Below are 22,368 nucleotides of genomic sequence, written 5' to 3'. Positions count from 1 at the left end.
TTGCTTATTTAATTCGTTTTAACAAACGGTGTAAATATGTACTAACAGTTTTTTTAAATAACCTTTAGTGTTTGTCAGCGACTTTAATCTGTTATATGTAATCACAATCATCATCATTATTAATGAAATCACAAATAAACTGACTGTTCACCAGAACACTCGCCTAATGAATAGTACCACGGACCTCATAAAATATTGTGATCCCCCTTACAATCCTGAAGACAGATATCACACTTTTGTACCCTATAATTTCTATACTATATCTCTAAACGCACTTACAAAGCAAGCTGCTGGACATGATGGACTGGCAAAAATAGGTGATAAAGAAGGATAATTCTTTATTGCCTATTTCTACCAGACCATTCTTTGCGCAGTCGATATAGCACAAAACCTCCCTCGGCCAAATTGTTCTAAATTAAATTATGATATCCAAACAGAATCAATTTTCAGCACGCATCGGACACAGATTCAAAATTTCTTCCCACTTAAGCGTCACCCCTCGTAGTTTTATTGTTTTTCCAACATTTTTTGTAATATGTGGTAATGGCCGTCACACATGTGTCGACTGTTATTACGAGTTTAAAATAGCCCCCGCACATCGCTGCGACGGCCGTGGACCATTTTCGGAGACCAAATATTGATGTCTCCAAAAGCCATAAGATAAGAACACTACATATGTTCAATCATCGTTTATTTATTACGCAATATTATAATTAGAAAGATTAGTTTTCAAGTACCTTCAAAAAGATAGAATTTAGCAATTTGGGTCCTATTTAGGTATGTACAATACGTGATTATGTCTTCGCAAATTCTGACCCAATTTTGATGATTATTTTTCTAAGTTAACTCTAATTACTACAACTACTAATGTTTAATAATTGGTAAGATTTTGTTTCATTTTCTTGGAACAAAATCTAAAACACTTTTTTGGAACAATTACGTAATTCTGGAAATTGAAGTAACAAAAAGTCATATATAGTACATATTTTATAATATTAATTTCCTTACTAAATTTAAAATACTTTGAAATAGTATACATGATATTTAATTATTTTCAGTAATAAACCATAAATTGCTTTATAGCATTGGTAAACACAAGAATTTTCTCTATGTAAATGATACTTTATAGTTTACGGCCATTTTGGATTACTATGAAATTAAAGCAGCTATTAAAATCATAGTAGGTATCAGTAACGCCTCACTTACATATAGGCATAGCTGATTTTTGTGGGAGGGTGGCGTCAATTTGTGATGTAACGCGATAGTTTACTGAAAATCGAGGTATTAATCGAATTGGGCGCGGCTTGATGCCGTCATCATTAATTGCTGGTTTATACATAACTTCATGACTACAATCCCAGATAGGGTAGTCAGGGGTGTTATGAAATGATCATGTGAAGGTGTCAGTTAAAGTCTTCAAGTTTGTTGGTTTATAACTTTATTAGCTAATGATTGCGGACTCATCAGCTTCGAATTACTCAGTACTTCCTTTAGGCCATTTTTTATTTTGATTATGAGTTTTATATAAGTGTCTGATTTCCCAAACACCTTTTTATTCCACTATTTTACCACTGCAAATTTCTTCTAAGCTAAATGATTCTTGAGTTAATCTGTATTCATATCAAATTTCATTAAGATCTATTCAGCCGTTTGTCATTAAAATTTACCTAAATTAGATAGACACACTAGCATTTATAATATTAGTAGGTATGGTATGGTAAATATATATTTTCTTTTGTTTTATTATACATTTTGAATTTATTTGCTACTATCAACTAATGTGCCGGTGATATTAATTAAGCTTTTGTTACAAAGACAGGTCACTTTTTGTTCAAACATAAATTATCATTTATTTGTTTCGAAACACATGTGGCTGGGTCAACATGCGCGGTCGAATCGGTCATTTTACCTGAACGTAGGCACTTAACCACAAATTATTATTTCAGTTGTGTACTTTTGACCCAGACATCATTGAAGGCGTGCGTCATTTCTCCTTCAAATGGTAAAAGATCTGTTTGCATTCCAATTTCGAAAAATATATTTTATTATATCGATTATCATAGCTTGCTGCCAGTAGTGGCGTTCCAATTAAAAAAATATATTTATAATGTATAAAAAAATGTTTTTTTCAACTATTGGGCCTCTGTAATGTTTATTAAAACTAAAAAAGTAGTCTTGAAATGTTTAGGTACAGAATTTATTTTATAAGAGTGTTTTTATTCTAAAATTTCTACGAGAATAGAAACTCAGTTATTATTAATTAATAAACGACAGTAATCTTCTCAAATATTGTACAAAAATATGGGTATAGATAGAAAAATACTTGCTACATTTGAGGCATGAAATGAAATGAAAATAAAAGGTTACCAAACGAACGTAAAATGGTCTAAAGCAAAGACATTTTTTCATTTCAAAACAATAAATAAATTTCTAAGTTTTAAGTTTTAAGTTTAAATTAAAGTAAGTATAAATTACAGAGCGATTAACACTTCAAACTATATAACAACTGTTTATGTATGGTTCCAAAAAGAACCGTTTGCATAGTTTCAAACAAAAGTTATATTATTCTTAGTTACGCTACAAACTAAATTGCATGAACAACACAATCGTAGCACTGAATAATAAAATAGCGTTCCATTTTCAAAATTTTATTTTTCTATTTCATATATTTCTTGCCAGCAACATGTCTTCAGTTATGGGTCACAATTTGCACCATTCGGGATATAAGTTCGCGACGGGGCGAGAGGGGGAAGTAGAGGGGCGGAAGGGGAAGGCGGTCATTCAGCGCAGCGGCGCGACGGACATCCGCCGCATAACAAGTCGATGGCGAGTCTCGCTGGAACGCGCCACCCCGCCATTCTTATTTCAAATTTCGAATAGATACGAAAATAGAATAACATTTTACTTTTTAATATTAAATGATTATGGCCAGTCAACTAGTTAACACCAATCATAAGATTTATCGATAGTTAGTCGTAGAATAAAAGAGAAAATTAAATAAATTAAAAGATGACAATTTAAATTTATAGTAGTTAGTTACTAATCATGATCAAACAAGAGAAATGTCGTCACCTTGTATTCATAATAATTATCATTCACCTTGAAGTTAGTTGTACTTTTTATACTCAATTTTTATATTATAAATCGTTATTTTACATTAATTACTACAGAGTAGTAAATGTATGTTTATTATAACTAATAAAATACAAGTATCTACACGATAGACATTCTGTAACAAGAAATAGCTACTAAGTTAATACTTAACTTTACTTAACGTTTATAACATAGAATAAATATATGTTTAACAAAAATAAATTTTTAATACCAATATAATTTTATTTATTATAATAATTAAATAAGTATAAAACCATATCTTGTTCGGTTTTGAGATACTATTTCAATTTTCAAAGTTTATCTCTCATTCACTTACTTCTTGATTTGATTACGTATCAAGTACCTGCTTAATTTTGCTAGAGTTGAATTGCTAATGTTATAAATGCGAAAGTGTGTATCTATCTGTTTGTTACTTTTATCGACTAAACAGACTTTACCTAATGTTTGACGTGAAGTTTGTGTCACAAAAATCTAAATAGTCTAATCTATACAACAATACATACAATGAAGTAATAAATAGGTAATAAATATTGCATATTATAAAGCATATTTTATATATATATTGTATTTTGTTATATATGTATATATATAAAAAAAACATATTTCTACACTTTTTACATGGTCAGCTTTACAGACCATCGTTTTCTTTACATACAACTAATATTTACAGTTTAAGTAATTGTTATTAGGGGTTTAAGTAACTGTAACTGAAAGGGTTTAAAGGAATATAAAAAAAAATAGATGAGAAAAGTAGTCACAGTATTATCCTCACTATGGATGTCTATGGTAGATATAGTATAGTGTTGTGCGGTGTCCGCCAGAGGCGCTGAACTCACCGGAAACAGCGCCGTCGAGTTCCGCCCCACAGACTGTATTGCACGAACTTGTTTTCTGTTTCAGCAAACTCATTTTCATGTTAACTGCAATAAAAAAATAATATTAAATATATATTATTATAGAAATAAACATTTTATATGTCTGTTTGTAAACGATAATCTCGAAAATATTTTCGATATCGATATATTCTCACATACAGAACGTTACTTAATTTGTTTCAAATAGAAATAGAATCATACAGTAATTGAATTCGTGTGAAGCCAGGGCAGAACAATAGTATCTATGAAATCATAAAATAGCTTCATTAATTATTACTACAACTTTTACAATGAGAATCGAGAATATCTATAGTCACTTTGGAAAAGTTTGTTCAATACAAGTTCAGTGTAATAAAAAATAACAACGAATTACTTAATGTCTTCATGTTGGTAATTACTTATCTACAATATTATATTATACCTCTAGTAAGTTGAAATTCTATCTTCATCATCAGATATCATTATTTGAGGTTGGAGCAGCATGTCTCCTTTCCACAGTCGGTTAAAAAAACTAAATCGTCAACCCACCAAAACAACCTATTAGTATATACCATTGCTGTCCAGGCCATACCCGGATGTGCCCTCCCGGTTGGGCTAAACGCTCCCCCCAAGGGGTGGGGTTCAGACGGGTGGTGGTTAAAAATTTCACCCCCACTGGCTGCCCACACAATGGCCGGTAATCAGCAATTGCCTTTGAAATCGAAACGGTTGTTAAACTTTTTGTTGGCTACATCCTGTATCTGGAACTTTAAATTTGGAATACACAATTCGAAATTCAAATATTTTTAGAGTTGCAAATGATAAAATAAAAATAATCAAAACCTATTATATCGATTAAAAATAACGAAGAATTAATTCGATAAATAAATATATTATCGATGGTCAATGGTTTAGCACACCGCTTTAGTTCCCATGGTTGCGGGTACGAATCTCGCCTCGCCTCGCACGGCGCAAAAATTTGTATTCTTGAGCATGTTTGTTTGTATGATCAGGGTGTTTTCTATGTACATTATATATGTATTTATAAAAAACATTCGAAGTATTTGTATTAGTTGTTTTGTGTCCATAACACAAGCTCTGCTTATCTGGAGACTAGCTGACAATAAAATAAATATACGAGTAAAAAAAACGCATCACAAAAATGGCAACAAAAATTATAGTAATTAGAAACAATTTTCGATCTATTATTGCAGTATGATAGTTTGATACATGATTGACAAATATAATTAACTTAGCGCATAAAATTTACTGCATTAAACATTTACAAATGCTTACTATAAAAAAAAGCGTTACCGTTTAAGCCGACCACCCAACTAACATCCCACTAGCAACACGGTTTAATTATCGGTAGTAGTCGATTATAACATATACCGATCTTATCGATTCAAATTACATGTGGCCAGCAATCGGTATAATCCGGTATCAATCGGACTGTTGGGTCCCGCTACCGTGTTCGCTGTTGACCCTACTTACGTGTTATGTACGGTGTGCAAAAAAGATTCACTTTCTCCGTTTTTTCAAAGAACTCTTATTAAATATTTATTGCATGCATATCAAAATTAAACCTATGTAATGTTATGAACATAAAATTTGTCTGACTGTTTTTTACTACTCAACGCCTTAATGAAATTTGTCTTTAAAATTTATATAATTGACAATATGTACAATGCATCTATGAGTCATTGTATCAAGAAGATGAACATATGCTATCTTTTGTTTAAAATAAGCAGACGAATTCGCGGGTAACAGGTAGTGCTATAAAAATATTCAAAAAGAATTGCTATTGTTTTGTTAAAATTTTTAATATTAATAAAAATTAATATGTTTTTGTACTGACCATACTAAGAACACGATGACCAAAACGCAACACAATGAACAATGTCTGGACAAAAAGGTCACAATATTGATACCACGATAAATGTTTATACAGGCTGTTCACAAAACTAGTTAAGTAAAAATGATTCCGTTGTGAAAATTGAACTAAATACTTACTGTCATTATTATTTCTCTCTCTTTTACATTAACGTCTGTATATGTATTAAATATTGATATTTGTAGGTTTAATCGGATTAAGAAAGGAAAGGAATTCTTGTTGGTTAAATATGTCATATTGCTTAGTTTTTTTAAAGAGCACTTCTAAGTAGAAGTATTAAGATATATATTGACTAATTAATCTATCACTAATACTTGATTAATCAAAATTTTTAATTTATTAATATTAATATTTATACTGATTGATAGGAAAAATGTTATGTAAAATAGAAACAGAAACATAATATTCTGTTTAAATACAGTTGTAACTAAAGACATTATTGAAGGCAACTTCAGTTACTTCTGCTTATGTAATATATATTTGTCAAGTAATCATGGTAAATCTATATATAAACTAGTCCATAAAAATTTGTTCAACTATATTAAAGCTACATATCTGAACATGCTGTATATATGTTTTTTCCGGTCGGTCACAATCTGACCGTTACAATTCAATAATCGTCTTAACAGTCGAGATCGCTTATCGTGCCGCGCCTACTATCTTTAGTGATGTGTATATAACTAAGTGAACATAAATATCGATGAATTTGCTTTTTAAACATGGCCGTGTCTAGCGAATTTAGAAATGGAAACAAGGAATTCAAATCGTAATTTTTATCGACTAAATACTGTTATAGATTTATTTTATTATATTTTTCTAGTAAATAAAAATTTATAAAGTACATAAGACTGTCAGCCACGACTTCATCTGTTTTAGATATAAGATAGCCTATGTCCGTTCACATAATATAATTTACATTAATAATATTCTATATATTTCCAAATTTTTCATTTTTGTTATTTTAATCTTAATCTATAGTAATTAGTAATAAATTACAACGAAACAATTACAGACAACTTACCGCGTCTAAATATTAGTATGAATTTTTCCTACTATTAATAGTCAAGTTGAGTCCATCCCACGCAGAATGTTCGTGTCTTTGACCTATAATACATCCATAGTCCCTCTGCGACTTTTATGACGTTCTCATTTCAAAGCAGGGATTTAGCAACGTTGTGAAGAAATTGCAATATTATCAATTGGCCTTTTAATAATATTGCTACGAACGTTACGCTTCTCTAACTAAATTGCCTAGTTGCAATCGGTTTATCGATAATCGAATATTATACTATTACATCACTATTAGTTGACTAAGAAGCGATTGTCTTCAAAATAAAATGTGGCTCGAGATCACAATGAGCAATCAAATCACTGTCAAACTTAAGGGCGCGGGTTCGAATCGGCATATGACCATGTAACATAGTAGGTACGTAATAAAAAATATTGTTGTGTCTGGGTTATTAGCTTACAATATATTATATATAAAAATAATATATTGCTTCTATGTTATAATAACAAGAAATGATATGATACTGAGATATATAATATAAATAAATACAAATTACGAGAAAAAATGTAACCTTAATTGCAGTAAAGTTATCTACATATTACCTTCACCTAAATGTAAAATAAAAAGTACGATTCGTTATTATACTACAATTTATTGCGAGTGCGATAACAAATGAGTATTTATGTAAAATAATTTTTGTTTAGACTGTCCATACGTTCATGTACAATTAATTCAATATCTGAATAGACGTTTTTGAAAATTATAACAATAATAAAAACTTATTAGAATTATTTCAATTCAAATAATGAGTATTTAAGTCGATATTTAAATTTTGAATAAATCTACCGACGACACTAATAATACGTTATGAATTGATATTCTAAATTTGAAAATAACAATTAAAAATAAACGTATAAATCTTATCGTATTATTTTAAAAATAGAAGATCTATCAGACCAGTGATATGCCACGAGAAATAATATCACCATTTATTTTTCCCTTACTAGGATAGTGTTACATACATAGATTTCAATATCAACAGTCTTAACCCGAGCGTGTACGTGATTCCGGCCCGCGTATATTTCATAAGATTTTAGAGGTGCATGAATCACGCGGGACACGGAGGGGCGATCACTCACAGCTCTCGACGTACGGAACCCTTGGACCTTCGCCTACTTAGCATGCGGACCGCGCGCACACCCTAGGCCCAACACTACGATATGTGAGAGCTATTACTAGACACTTTGCCAGTGTTAATATTACTGTAAATCACCCATCGGAAAGCGATTGCATCTGCGTGTACTCCTTAATAGTTTATTTGCCGCTCGAAACTAATATGGCCATCATTTGTCCACAGAGCCGAGTAACTACGTGTGTTCGACGTGCAAAACGAAAGTGCATTCTGCGTGGCGGTTACTCCAACACGTGCAGCATGTACATGGAGTAAAAATCTACATGGAAACCCTGCCGCAGCCGCAGAGCAATAAGCAAAATCATTCCACCTCGAGCACCTCGTCGACCAGTTCGGGCTGCTCATCCACGGGAGCACCATTGCCACCGCCGACGTTACGTCATCACCCCTTACTGCCACCTCCCGACATGCATTCGCCGTTCGGAGTAGGAGGTTTACTAAGGATGCCTCTACCAGGAAGCTTACCTCCATTAGCACATCCGTCTGTGCCACCAGCGCCGCTATTTGCACGGCCGAATCATCACGACCACCGATTCAGGATGGAGCAACTTGTCTCAGAGCAGTTCCGTCATCATGGCCTCAACTTAGCAGCCGCAGCGGCTGCGGTAGCGGCTAACTCCCTACCACCACATCAAGCATTCCCTTCACCAGCTGACCGGCCGCCTGTCGTTCCAACATCTATGTCGGGACGAGAGAGGCCCCCACCAGTATCACAACCCCTTTCTTTAGAACCCCAGCTGGATTTTTACTCGCAGCGCTTGCGGCAACTGGCCGGTACGACCAGTCCAGGGGCGGCCACAGGCAATTCGAGCTCTCCTAGCCCCAGGAAGCATTCTCCTCCGTTCGCTTCCCCGTCGCCCTCCCGAGTCGGTCAGACTCCACCGGCGGGCGCCGGACCCGGAACGGTGGACACGCCTCGTGAAGCGACGAGGCCTCACAGTTCGACGTCACCAGAACGTCGTATTGAGCCAATAGTGGCTGATGCACCGCCTCCCGAACGAAGATCTTCGACACCACCTGCTAAAAGAAATAGCGAAGATGCCGTGCATTCCTGTGAGTTTTGCGGAAAGAAATTTCGATTTGAAAATAATCTTGTCGTACATCGCCGATCTCACACCGGTGAGAAACCTTTCAAATGTAGTGAATGTGATGAATGCTTCGACAAAGCTTCTAAATTGAAAAGGCACATGAAAGTTCATAGACCGCCCGATGGCAACACGGAAGACGGAGACTCGGGTGGTGATACTGCAGAAGATGACTCAGATGAAGATTTAGATGATGAGGAATTGGACGGAGAAGAGGAAGAGGAAAATGAAGACGGAGAAGATGTAGAAGAAGCGGAAGATTTAACAGTATCAAACAGCAGTGCTCCATCTGCTCCTCCGCGTAAACAAACATCTATTACTCCAGCTCATCCTCCCACTGCGTCTGTTGTAGGTGAGCTCATGGACAAATTTGGGTTATCAAACATTGCTCAATATAGTGAAGCTTTCAAACAGGCCTTGCAAGAATCAGGGAATTCATTAAAATGGCAATTGGCAAAGGATCGCGATAATAACAATGGCCCGCCAAACGACAAACCTAATGGTATGCCACCAACTGCTGCTCTACGGTTAAAAGAAGAGTTCGCTAAGATGCCACCTCAACCGCATCCTCTCTTTAACCCTTTTGAAAACCCGTTTGAGGCGTCGAAACGGATGAAATTAGAAATGGACAGAGGAGAAGGTTGGTGGCTACCAACGCTTCATGCACAAAGACCACCAGACAATATCTTCGATGGGCTTAAGAATAGTAGTAACGGGTTACTGCAAAACCCTTTATTAAAATCAAAAGATGGCCGTCGTAATGACACATGCGAGTTCTGTGGTAAAGTCTTTAAGAACTGCTCAAACTTGACAGTACACCGACGTTCTCACACCGGCGAGAAACCCTATAAATGTGAATTATGCTCGTACGCTTGCGCCCAAAGTTCCAAGTTGACGAGGCATATGAAGACCCACGGCCGGCTTGGAAAGGACGTGTACCGTTGCAGGTTTTGTGAAATGCCGTTCTCTGTGCCCTCGACACTTGAGAAGCACATGCGTAAGTGTGTTGTGAATCAAAGTAATGGTGCTCCTTTAGCATTATCTGATGACTCTAATGCGTGCCGTGAGGAGGCGTCGTGACTCTACCCGTGGGGTGGCCTTCGGCTGCCACCACCACCGCCGCCCAGCCAGATATTTTAAGGCCTAACTCTTTAGTTTAGTTTCGTTGTACCCTCGCGACAAATCGCGAGTTGCGTCGCGGGAAACCTGGTCGACTTTGTTCAACTTCTAGTCTTAAGGGTTTAATAAGTTGGCGTATTATTTATCGACCATTGCAATATGAGCCCAAAGGGTTACCACCGAAGGGCATTATTTTATTACAAAATATAACATATCTTTCGTGTACTGAACCAGTGTTGTTCCCGTTACATTGTTGATGTTAGTCTGCAAGGTTTTTGTTTCGGAGGCTGCGATGATTCCTCTCGTTTACGATATTTGCGTTACTATTTCGATATTGTTTTGACATGTTTTTATTTATAGAAAAAAATATGGAAACCAATGCCAAAGTTAGCTATGTTGATTTAACGCGATTTTAGTTATTAAGTTGTATAGTGTCAATTAAAAAAAAGTTAGATTTTTTCCAGTATTTTCTAGGATCTTCATAGTTTCGTGTAGTATGTGTATAGCTGTAAGTTGTTTCGTAATTTTAGGATATTAATGTACAATAATAAGCGAAAATGTTTCCTATCTTAGATAAATAACTTGTGTAAATAAATTGATGTAAGTGTAATGTGTAAATTGAGTACCTACCTATTGATGTTCATATTTATAGACACTGTGTTTCAAATTTATTAAATGGAGAATACAAAAAAGCATTAAAAAAACGGTGAGTTTCCTGTAATCGATAATTAAGCATCCTAGAAAGCAAAATTGGAATCGATAAGGGTAGGTGTTATTCGTAATGAGGTATTTCTATATTAATTAGAATTTAAATTATTAAATTAAATATCTTGTGAGGCATTCGATCTTCATTCTGTCCTTTAATTCTGACAAAAGGGAGCTAGTTATTTTTTAAGACTGAACATTATTCCAGTTTTGTTTTTAAATTTGTTTTATTTGTGATTCTTGATTCGTGGAAGAAGTATTTCACTTGTACCTAAATTTTAGTCCAATCGTGAAATCTTTCAGTATACGTACTTAATGTAAATTATAATAGAATTTATATTAGATAAATATAAGTAAATTATAATAGAAACATCTTGTCGTCCATCGAGTCTCCTCATGAATTCTCTTTGATTTTTAATTATTTAGGACTTCTTCGGACGGTGTATACTGGCCATTCGTTTAGTCCAAATAAAAATGGCCCTTATGTCGTTTGGATAAGACCTAAAGTTGTAAAATTCTCATGCTCAATATTTTTGTCCTGCTTGCAAACGTTTTCAGGATCAAAAAGTCATTAATTTATCATTGAAATGACTTTTTGGTATGAAAAAAAATATTGCTGTAATTAAATCATAGTTTATTTGTACGTCTGTGTACATAAATCATATCAATCGAAAACTGTTAAGGATTATTGAAGAGGAAATGTACAATTAAGAAGAGAGTTGGTAACAAAATTGACATTATATTATTTACGTAATTTATTTAAAAATAGGCAATATTGTTATAAATTATAGACACTTTGTTTTTGATTGTACATACAGTATTCGTCCCGGTTGGCCCTGGACATTATAAATACGTAAGAAAGGACGACAAATGGACAGACAAAATAGCGAAACAAATACTAAGACAAATTTTATCGTGTAACTATTGTGAAAGATGAACTGTTTTTATTATTTTTCATTTTTATTATTTTTATTTCAATAAATATCCACGATTTGTTAATCAACTATGTTGTTTTAATAACCATTCATTAATTATATACCTATACACTATATTAATAATATATCTTCACGACTTACCTAAGGTAGGGTAAGCAGAGATATTATAAACAGCCGAAGTGAACAATAACACTTCACATGTCCACTTTTGGCGGTATTTTGGAATACAACTGGCAAGGCGTGAACCATTCTCACCGATTAATTTGGGTTTGTTATCGATGTTTACATCACCGAAAAGTCAAACAGAAATATAAATTGACAGAAACAGTTTTCTATTTGGTGTCGGGCAGATTTGAACTCAAGAGCTATGGAGTCTAGGTAGGCCCACCTAATTTACAATAAAATTATTCGTGTTACGACACGTTTACGAAAATGTATATATGTATGTGTATAACATAAAATATAAAGAACTAGTTGTAAAACGTTGTATTAGCATATTTAGCCATGCTAACTAAAAAAATAGGGCATTATGGTAGAAGAGTGAAAATTTAGGGTTGTATGTATTATTTAAAGCTAAATTATAAAATAAAATAAAATGTTGTCCAAAAAATAAAAAAAACATTAGGTCTACCCCTAATGTTTTTTTTTATTTTTATCACTTAGGGGTATGAAAAATAGATAGTAGCCAATTCTCAGACCTACTGAATATGCATATTCATGCGTATATATTTCATAAAAATTGCTCAAGCCGTTTCGTTGGAGTATGGTAACTAACATTGTGCTACAAGAATTTTATTTTGGTATAAGATAATAAATTACTAGATAATACTAAGAGAAGTGATACGACGCGAATATATATAGATAGATGCGGGTACTGTAAAAGACATCTACTGGCTTATCATGACCAGATAATAATAATACTCCAGGATAAATCAGGATTTATGATTATTTTTGCACCGCCGACAATTTTTGTCTGTACTACTTATGGTTGACTGGTAGAAAATACTGTATGGTGTTAAGTCCGCCAAATATACTGTTGCTTTTGTACTGTGTGCATTAAAGTTATAAAAAAATTCAAATAATGTCAGCCAGTTAAGCAGAGCTGCTGCTTAGTGTTATGGGTGTTGGATTATGAAAACAACATACGCTTTAATTTTGATTGGACTGTATATATTATAAGTAATTTACAGGAGTACAAGGCTTAACAGTTAGAAACAGAAACGGATAACAAATTAGTTTGAATGAAACTTTTTAAATGTCTGATGTTGCCATTACAAAAAAAATTATATGCTACAAAATATTTATATTTATTTTATATTCAAATTACCAAACCCATTGATCAAGGGTAACTAGACAACTTATATAAATATTTAGATATATTTTTTTGTAAATACATACATAAAACAAACAGCAAATACTCAAAACAATATAAACAATACTGATGACTACTGACCATGTTTGCAACACTTGAACCCTCGGCCATTGTAAGTAAAGCGATGTGCTTAAACGCTAGACCACATAGACATCTTGACGGTCTATGTGGTATAGACCGTCAAAATGAATCGTATGTCACCTGAAAAGAAGTAAAGATCTTCAAAACCGACGTGTATCCGTAAGACAATTACAAAACTGAATTTAGAAATTAAAAAATAGCATATGCCATGATGAGGTGAGTAACACCTCGATGTGGAATATACTGGACCTATACCTACGTTGGTATTCTGCTTATATCTCCTTCATACTATATATAATAATAATAGCAAAAATACCAATGATATGATATATGTATACATTAAATACATATAAAATTACAGAATATTTTAACTTAATATCCATATCACGCATTAGTAATGGTACTGCAAACAATCCTGGACTGAAAATGTACCGTAACATAACGTACGTTCAATAATCTTTCATATTGCAATGTGCAGTTGCGTACCAAGGTAAAGATAATGAATATTTCAATAAATATGACAAATAAAATTACAATATTTACTTGTAATTTCAAATCAACAGCTTTTCACTAAATGTAAATATATATAAAGTACAAACATCAATATTAATTTTAAATATTTTTATCTATCTGCCTTTTCTTGCTAATCTCTGAAACGGCTGGACTGATTTTATAAAAAAACTGTATTTAACTATTTGGATATAGATGGCGCTGTGTTAATTGTACAAGATCATTATTATTATTATATTAATCAATAATTATTATAAACGTGCCTGACTGTCTATTTATTACTTTACGAATACAATAAGTCGTATTCGTAAGGTAATAAATAGACAGACGAATCTTATTAGAATTTTATATGAAGACAAATTACATCGCAAAAACATACTTTATCATTTATCTCTGAAAATAACCTAGACCGCTGGATCTAGGTGAAATTAAATAAAAAATAAAAGCCAATACAGATGAAATATACTTCGGCAGTGGTGCAGCTGTTGTCATCACGGCTGAACTGGTGAGCAGCTGGTAGGTAAATGGTAGATTATAAGATGATTATATGATGATGATATATATTCGTCTACCTTCACGTCCGTCATCGTTTGTTGCAACTATTGAATATCTCTAGATACTTATATCGATACAAAACACTCACTGTATCATAAAGTGGAACATTTCCGTTTGCCGTTTTTGTTTAATTTAACAATTTGATAATATGCATGATTCAATTATCAAAAAATGTGGTTCAACTGTAAAGACTCTACAGTATAAATACAAAATAAACGTTAACCAAGGGAATGTTATCAAAAATCTAAAATGATTGTCTACTTACCTACTAATATTCCTCGAAAAGTTGATAGTTATCCACATTACGTACCACTGTTTATAACAAAATTAGAAATTATATAATAATTACAATAAAAAAAATACCCACTTTACATAGCACTTTTTTAACAAAAAGAAGGTAATTTATTTAGAAAAAAAAAACTAAATAAATTCTGGTCTACACTATATACGCTACGACAGATTAACTTGCTGTACTGTAAATTTGTAAATTAACTAAAAATACTTATTAGTATATTTTCAGAACATAATAAATTTTTATTATTTACTATATAATTATTACTCAAATATATCTGTAAGCACTATTGCTAAAATTGAAATAGTCTATTCCCGCCATTAATGTAACTAAAATTATACGAACCTCCAGCGCCATCTATTGATGAGTAGCAAACAACTTTGGAAAAATAACTGTTCCACGTAACAGAAAGTGTTAAAATATAACAGTTTAATATTCTAATTAGATCTATTTGGACAATTAGAATATATTTTGAATATATTTAAGATATACTATTAATTGAAATATATTAATAGAATATATATTGTTGTTTATATTTAATGCATTAATATAGATAAATGTTTGTAGCATTCACTTAAAAGATAATTTTTTTTTAGTAATAAACATACCTATATTAGTTAAGACATAGATATTTCTAAATAATTATAGGACTATATGTATTGGGTTATAACCGCAGTAAATAAAATATTGCAGTGAATGATGAAAAAATATAAACTAAAAATATATTTATTATATACTTAAACTCTTTAAAGTTTTTATATGTATAATTAATACACATTACAATGGGGGAAAGGGGATTGTAAGTAATCGGGTCTAGGTCCCCATTGCTAGCAATGTAGATACCATGTTAGGCCGACCTCTACGCAGCTCCTCCTGGAAACCATCGTGGTTAATTTCTGGTTATTTCATCACAATGGGCAAACTGATCTAACCTCATGCTTATCTCATCATCCTCCACTGGTGCCCCGCCAGCATAAACCGTTAGCTCAGGCTGGTGCTTCATTCCATTATCATCTAAAAAAAGCAATATTTTAAAATCTCAATATTATTTTTCACCATGTTATGTAGTTACTAAGCAATCTGTAGTGACGACAGAGGTTTAAGTACTACTATTGATACTATTGATACTAGTGACTTGCTTGCAATGTGCCTTCTGAGGTCAACCTCCACATGGTCCCTCTGGAAACCATCGTAGTCAGTTACTTGTAATTTTATTATAATGGCAATAATAACCTGATTTATTATAAATAAAATCGATTCGTTGCCACTCCATATATTTCGAGCATTAATCAAAATATCTAATAAGACGCACCAAAGATGGTATCTAGTTTTGATCGATTATTTCTTATAAGTGCATGAGAAATCCAATAGATGGCGCATTACTTAAACAGTTTCAGCAACAAACACATAGATGGCACTAATAGCTATTTATAAAAATAAATAAATTTTAATGGTACGTGGGAAGGCCTCCAGCAAGGTAGACCGACGATCTGGTCAAGATTGCTGGAAGCATTGGATGCGAGCAGCGCAGGACCGATCGTCGATCGGGGGAGGCCTATATCCAGCAGTGGACGTCTTCCGGGCTGCGATGATGATGATGATGAAATAAATTTTAATAATATAATGAATATATAAAATGAAATTAATTATACATATAAAGAATTAAGTGTTATATTATACATATAAGATTATATATATCTATAAAATTAAAAATGAAGTCCAAAGTTCTCTACTCCAAATTACCAAGGATATTGCTACCGTCCATCCAACCATTTTCTCAAATGGTTGACGTTTCATACACTGACACTGATCTCTGGCACAGCTTATGTTAACAGTATATGCTGTGGACGATGATGATATCAGAATGAAGATGACAGGGTGAGTTACACCCCTTCTCCAGGCCCCGATACTAATATTATAAATGTAAAAATATGTCAGTATATCTGTTTATATTTTTTTCAAGATTGAACGCCTAAATGGATCCATTTAATGAAACTTTACATGAATGTATAAAATGATCACGTGGTCTTCTTGGAAACGATCATGGTTAGTTCATGGTGAATTTGCAACACTGAACATATTGACTTACTTCACTTCATTCTCATATTAGAAGCTTCCATTAGTGTCTCTTCAGCATATAAGTAGTACCATTCTGTTATCATGCACTTGTGCCTATATTAACATTGATGGCCTCTATGTATTAGTGGCTTAGCACAGTTGTGGATTCAATTCTCACACTATACAAATATTTGTATGTATATTTCTAAGTAATATTATGTACTTATATTTAAAATAAATATGTATTTAATTATTTCTATTAGTTATTTAACGCCCATAGTAGGTTACAAGCATTGCTCAGTAATAATAAGACTAATGGTACTTCAATACCAATTATTTTGGGTTGAATGATACTATTTGGGGCGTAGTACTCACATAGTCTTTTGGAATTGTAACCATGAGGAATATCACGGGCATGATGACGTGATGACCGCTGTTCATCTTTTAGGTAAAGTTGAACAACAATTATAAGAAGAAATAATAGACGATGATAATATTTAATTGTAATATTACTTTTTTTTCACGCTTTAGTTATAAAGCATAGAATCGTAAGAAACAAACTCACACTCTCATTTATAATACACAATGTCCACCCTAGGTAGGTATAGTTAGGGTGGACATTCCTTAACTCGGCCTATTGTACCCAATTGTTATTCATAATGTTTAAAGTTTTATTTCCTCTCCCAAACTGTGTCTCAGGGGTTGAACAAGGGTCCAAATAGCTGTAAGTAGCATCCACCCAAATATGGTATAATGCGGAATGGCCTACGCAATGCAGTCGCAGTGTTTTTGTATAATTTTTAACTAGATTAAAATAAGGGAGATGTGACTTATTTTGTCTTTGAATATAGTTTTGTCTATTGTTTTTTCAGTGTAATACGGAGCTACCTGTAAGTGCTTTACGTATATTGAGACCATAGCTATAAAACTTTGTTTTATACCATCTGGCCTGATCATCTATACATATTTGTCAAGCTCTGTGATCTAGCGCTAAACTAGCTAAATCTAGTGTTAAACCAGCACGTAATGGTCGCGGGTTCTTCGCACGATGGAAACATTTTATATTAATAAGTACTTATTGAAGCAGAGGTATCTGATGTACCTGATGAGTGAGAGGTATTGAGGGTTTTATTAGGAAAAATATGGAGATAAAAGAAAATGCGACTAATACGGTAGCATATAATAGAATGTAACAAAGGAATATGTCAATAAAATATGATTAAAAAATTAAAGAAATATATCAAATTCATCAAGGATTTCGCAACGAGTGTGATTGTTTGTATCGGTCTTGTTGTTTTATATGTATAAGTATAATATGTATAAGTACCTGTTTTTCCAAATAATATAAATTAGGTTGCACACCTATTGATATGGGAATGGAGGGGAGAAGAATAACTACTTATTTTAAATTGTAAGTTCTATTTTTCTCTGTCTGTGACTAAGTGTTGGTATGGTCTATGGTAACGAAGATATAGCTATTGTTAACGATACGTTCATATTCATACCTATAGTAATTATTATAATCAATGTAACTCTCTGATAAGAAAGGTGGTCTGAAAAGAATGGATACTTCTTTCCAAATGGAACCTGTTTCTTCTGAATTTCTATTTTTCCTATAAGAGAGATACATATTAGAATCAAAATACCTACTTAAATAAAAGAGACCCAGAAATATAATTCAATAATATGTCGATTTTTGCTTCTTTTATACATATACATGTAATATATGTACTCATATAACTTAATTGTATATAAATAACTAAGAACCTAAAATTAAAAACCTTAAAAATATAATATAATAACTAAAATATATTATCAAAAGGAGTCCCTTTAGGCAAAGTTCCGAAGATACTGGCAGCGTTCCCATCCCAGCATACCCATTAAATAAAATATAAATTTAATATTCGAATTTTGGATCTAAGAAATGTAAATAGAAAAAATCAAAATGCCAAAAGACCAAATAAACTCTATATTGTAAGAGGTGGTACTGTCCAGGTGGTGTTGTAAAGGACCATACGTGTATCTTTAAAATTATTCAATGCTAAAGAAACGGTAGTGAGTACAGTTACCGCCTCAGTTTGTTCTAAGCAACATGGGCTTTGAAATAATGTGTCTATAATAAAAAAGAATAAGTTCTTATTTTAAAAAATCCAAATATGAACTGCTGTTTATGATAAAAAATAAAAAAAATGTGTTCTTATTTTAAAAAATACAACGAAATTATAAGTAGGTATTATTCCTCAACCCTTCGAATGCTGCCCTAAAAAATCCAATAAGAGCACGTCCGTCAAATTGGATTTATGCGTAACAAATAGTGCGTGACCCGGGACTTACTGACCAATGGGCAGTGGATACTTGACCACGCCCATTGAGTGGACAGTGGGCACGCATGGGGCACGCACGCACTTCAGAGGGTTCACGTTCTTTTTATGTATTCATATATATCATTGAGTAAGTTTTGTTTTTTAAATATGGCGTAGGTATTAAATTTACCAAGCTGTACTTCGTGAGTTTTAAAGTATTAAATTATAAATAGTTAAAAATGTATATAATTATCTACATTTATACATTTCAACTGTTTATATTTAAAGTATAAAAAATATAATTTATACTTATATGACTTTAATATAAAGTATATTATATTACGCTTGCATTAGTAGTTCTGGTTATATTACGAAATCTAAGCGTTTACTGACTATCATCATCTGCTTATTCCCTATCCCATTTATTTGAGGTCGGCGTAATATGACTGTCTATGACTATCACAACAGACTAAGCATAGACTGATTATAAAAGTTTTTATAATTACCTTTCGTTTTTATATAAAAAATACCAATTTAGAAAATCATTCTCCACTTACTATTAAAAAATTCAATACTTTTGTTTAATGTTAAACAGATATACCAGATGTTTTATCTTTCCAGAATGTTCTCTCTACATATAAAAAAATATATATTTAATAAGTTCAGTTAAGTTTTATTTTTTTAACGTAAAGTATCTTTTGTGTTATCATTTATCAATCAAATATGACCGTTACAATATTTTTAGTAATATAACTTATGGCTATTATATTTTGACCATCTGCTATTTTAACAATGAATTTTTTTTTGCAAAACGCATTTTGCAAGTGCAAAGGGGTGGGTATCAAGAAAAACTGGTTTTCAGTTTGCATTCATAAATTGCATTGTATAGTTTGCGAAACGAGTGTTTACTTATAATAATAATTATAAAGTACCTAAGTACCTATATTATAAAAATAAAATATATATGAATTATTAATAAGTATTTTATTTTACTAATATTATAAATGCAAAAGTTTGTGAGTATGGATGGATGGTAACAAACTGTTACTTTTTCATGCAAAAACTAGGTAAACGGATTTTGATGAAACTTTGCAGTAATATAGCTTATACATCAGAATAACACATAGGCTACAAATTTCACACTGCTGATATCTCGGCCACAGCTGGTATGAAATATTATTAACTATAACAATAATAATATAATAATCTCAGGACAATTCACACAGCGCCATCTAGACCCAAGTTAAGTTAGCTAAAGCTTGTGTTATGGATAGCTGATACATATACATATATATATTTTTTGTAAATACATACATATTATACATAAAAAACATCCAGACCGATACAAATAATTATACTCATGAAAACAAAAGTTTGTGCCGTGCGAGGAATCGAACTTGCGACCATCGGTCGCAAAGCGGTGTGCTAGATCGCTAGACCACCGAGGTCATCAAACAGTTGTAGCTAAACAGTTATAATTTGTAATCCATTCAAGATTGAGAAGAATAAATATGTAGGTAAAAAAAATACAGAAAAATGGAATGGAATAGATATGGAATTAAATTCAATAAACTTTAATATCAAAATATGGGTTTAAATTGCAGTTACGTATATCTATATCAGTAAGAACTACATACTATACTAGACCTAGTAGACATGCATATCCATATAAAAATATACCTAGTATGGCACATTATTGTCTATTTTTATTTCATTTATAATTCTTTATGGGACACAGTTACCTAGATACATCAAAATAATAATTGCATTTAATAATGTCTAGTAAAACAAATTAAATATTGTCTACTAAGCACTGCTGTGTCTAAACTGTGTCACCCCACCTTACATTTTCCTATTGTTATTTTTTTTATTGCACCAACATTAAACGTAGATACATTACATTCAAGAAATGTCAGAGAGGTTAAAGAGTAATCGTCTATCGTGGTATGGGCATGTAATGCGTAGGAATGAAGATCATATCCTAAGGACGGTGTTACATATGAATGTGGATGGTTATAGGGGTAGAGGAAGACCGAAAAAGAGATGGATGGACTGTGTGAAAGATGATATGGTGAGAAAGAGAGTAAATAACGGAATGACTGCGAACAGAGATGAATGGAAGAGAAAAACATATTACGCCGACCCCAAATAAATGGGATAAGGAAGAAGCAGATGATGATGACATTACATTCAAGAAAGAAGATGGAACAGAAGGCGGTCTTGTCGCTGATGCAATCTCGTCCAGACAACCTTAGGAAAGAGAGTATTAATAAAAATAAAGTAGGCCGCACATGAGAAGAAATAAGTTAACAAAATTAAAATAAAAAATATATAAACACTTATGTATATGTACAAATTGACATATACATATATACTTAGAAGATATATCTAAATTAAACAGGAAATATCTTGCCACATTTTAAGTCAGTCATCAGATGTTTACATAAAAGTGTGAACATTAAATAATACTTTATCTACATATAGGTATACCGTTGTCTGTATGTCCGTCCTTCCGGAGGTGAATTTATTATTGTTATGAAAATTATTATTTAAAGCTGTTCGTATTTAATGACTTAACTTTTTAATGGGTTGTAAACATTGTCTATCGTAAGATGTTTTAAAACGTTATACCGTTAATGTAAGGATGCCCATTTTGTAATATGCGAATTTTTTAATTATGCAACTTTAATAGGATAAAGTGGAAATAAAAATATAGCACGTGGTGAAAAATAAAAACGGTATTTTATAGACTTGTCCATAAATTACAGAGTAACTGACACACTATTAAATATATATATATATATTATAAGAACAAGTCTATAAAATTTCGTATTTGTTTGCCAATGTATCTATCAAAATATATATATACATATAATCTTTTCTTTTTTTTATACATAATTAAGAAACTTTGATTTACGCTAATTAATTGTTTGACAGATTTTATATAACATCTATTACATATAAACAGTAAATTAAATATTATCAATTGATAAAAATGTCCACATTCTATGACGATAACTAACTGATGTAACTCATCACATCCATACAAATTAACATAGAATTAATACAGGACAAAAATTGGCAAGAAGAAAAAATAGAAGATACGTCTATCTTATGACAATAATAAAATACATTTAATTTTGTTTCAGCAAGTATATTACTTTATTCGTAATGTTAATGTTAAAACGAATATAAAATATTCTTAATAATTGCATTATATTGAATAAATAATTTGTTTCTTCAAACAGGAATCGTGTTAAATATAGAAAGTATCGTAAACATGTCCACAA

The 22,368-nt window shown here is 32.2% G+C and overlaps 1 protein-coding gene across 1 annotated transcript in view; it reads left to right on the top strand.

Annotated features, from left to right (window-relative positions):
* LOC131854406 (B-cell lymphoma/leukemia 11B) overlaps window positions 1-11,790 on the top strand; it is a 45,716-nt gene extending 33,926 nt beyond the window's left edge. The window contains exon 5 of the mRNA XM_059205537.1: window positions 8,229-11,790. Coding sequence (XP_059061520.1) covers window positions 8,229-10,228 — 2,000 coding nt within the window. The 3' untranslated portion in view covers window positions 10,229-11,790. The remainder of the gene's footprint in view (window positions 1-8,228) is intronic.
* Window positions 11,791-22,368: the final 10,578 nt, after the last annotated feature.

This window comes from Achroia grisella, unplaced genomic scaffold (genome assembly GCF_030625045.1).
Source record: "Achroia grisella isolate CSIRO2021 unplaced genomic scaffold, CSIRO_AGI_Agris_v1 utg1062, whole genome shotgun sequence".
NCBI classification, from domain to species: domain Eukaryota; kingdom Metazoa; phylum Arthropoda; class Insecta; order Lepidoptera; family Pyralidae; genus Achroia; species Achroia grisella.
Note: the sequence above shows the minus strand (reverse complement) of the source record. Positions and strands in the feature narration are given on the sequence as shown.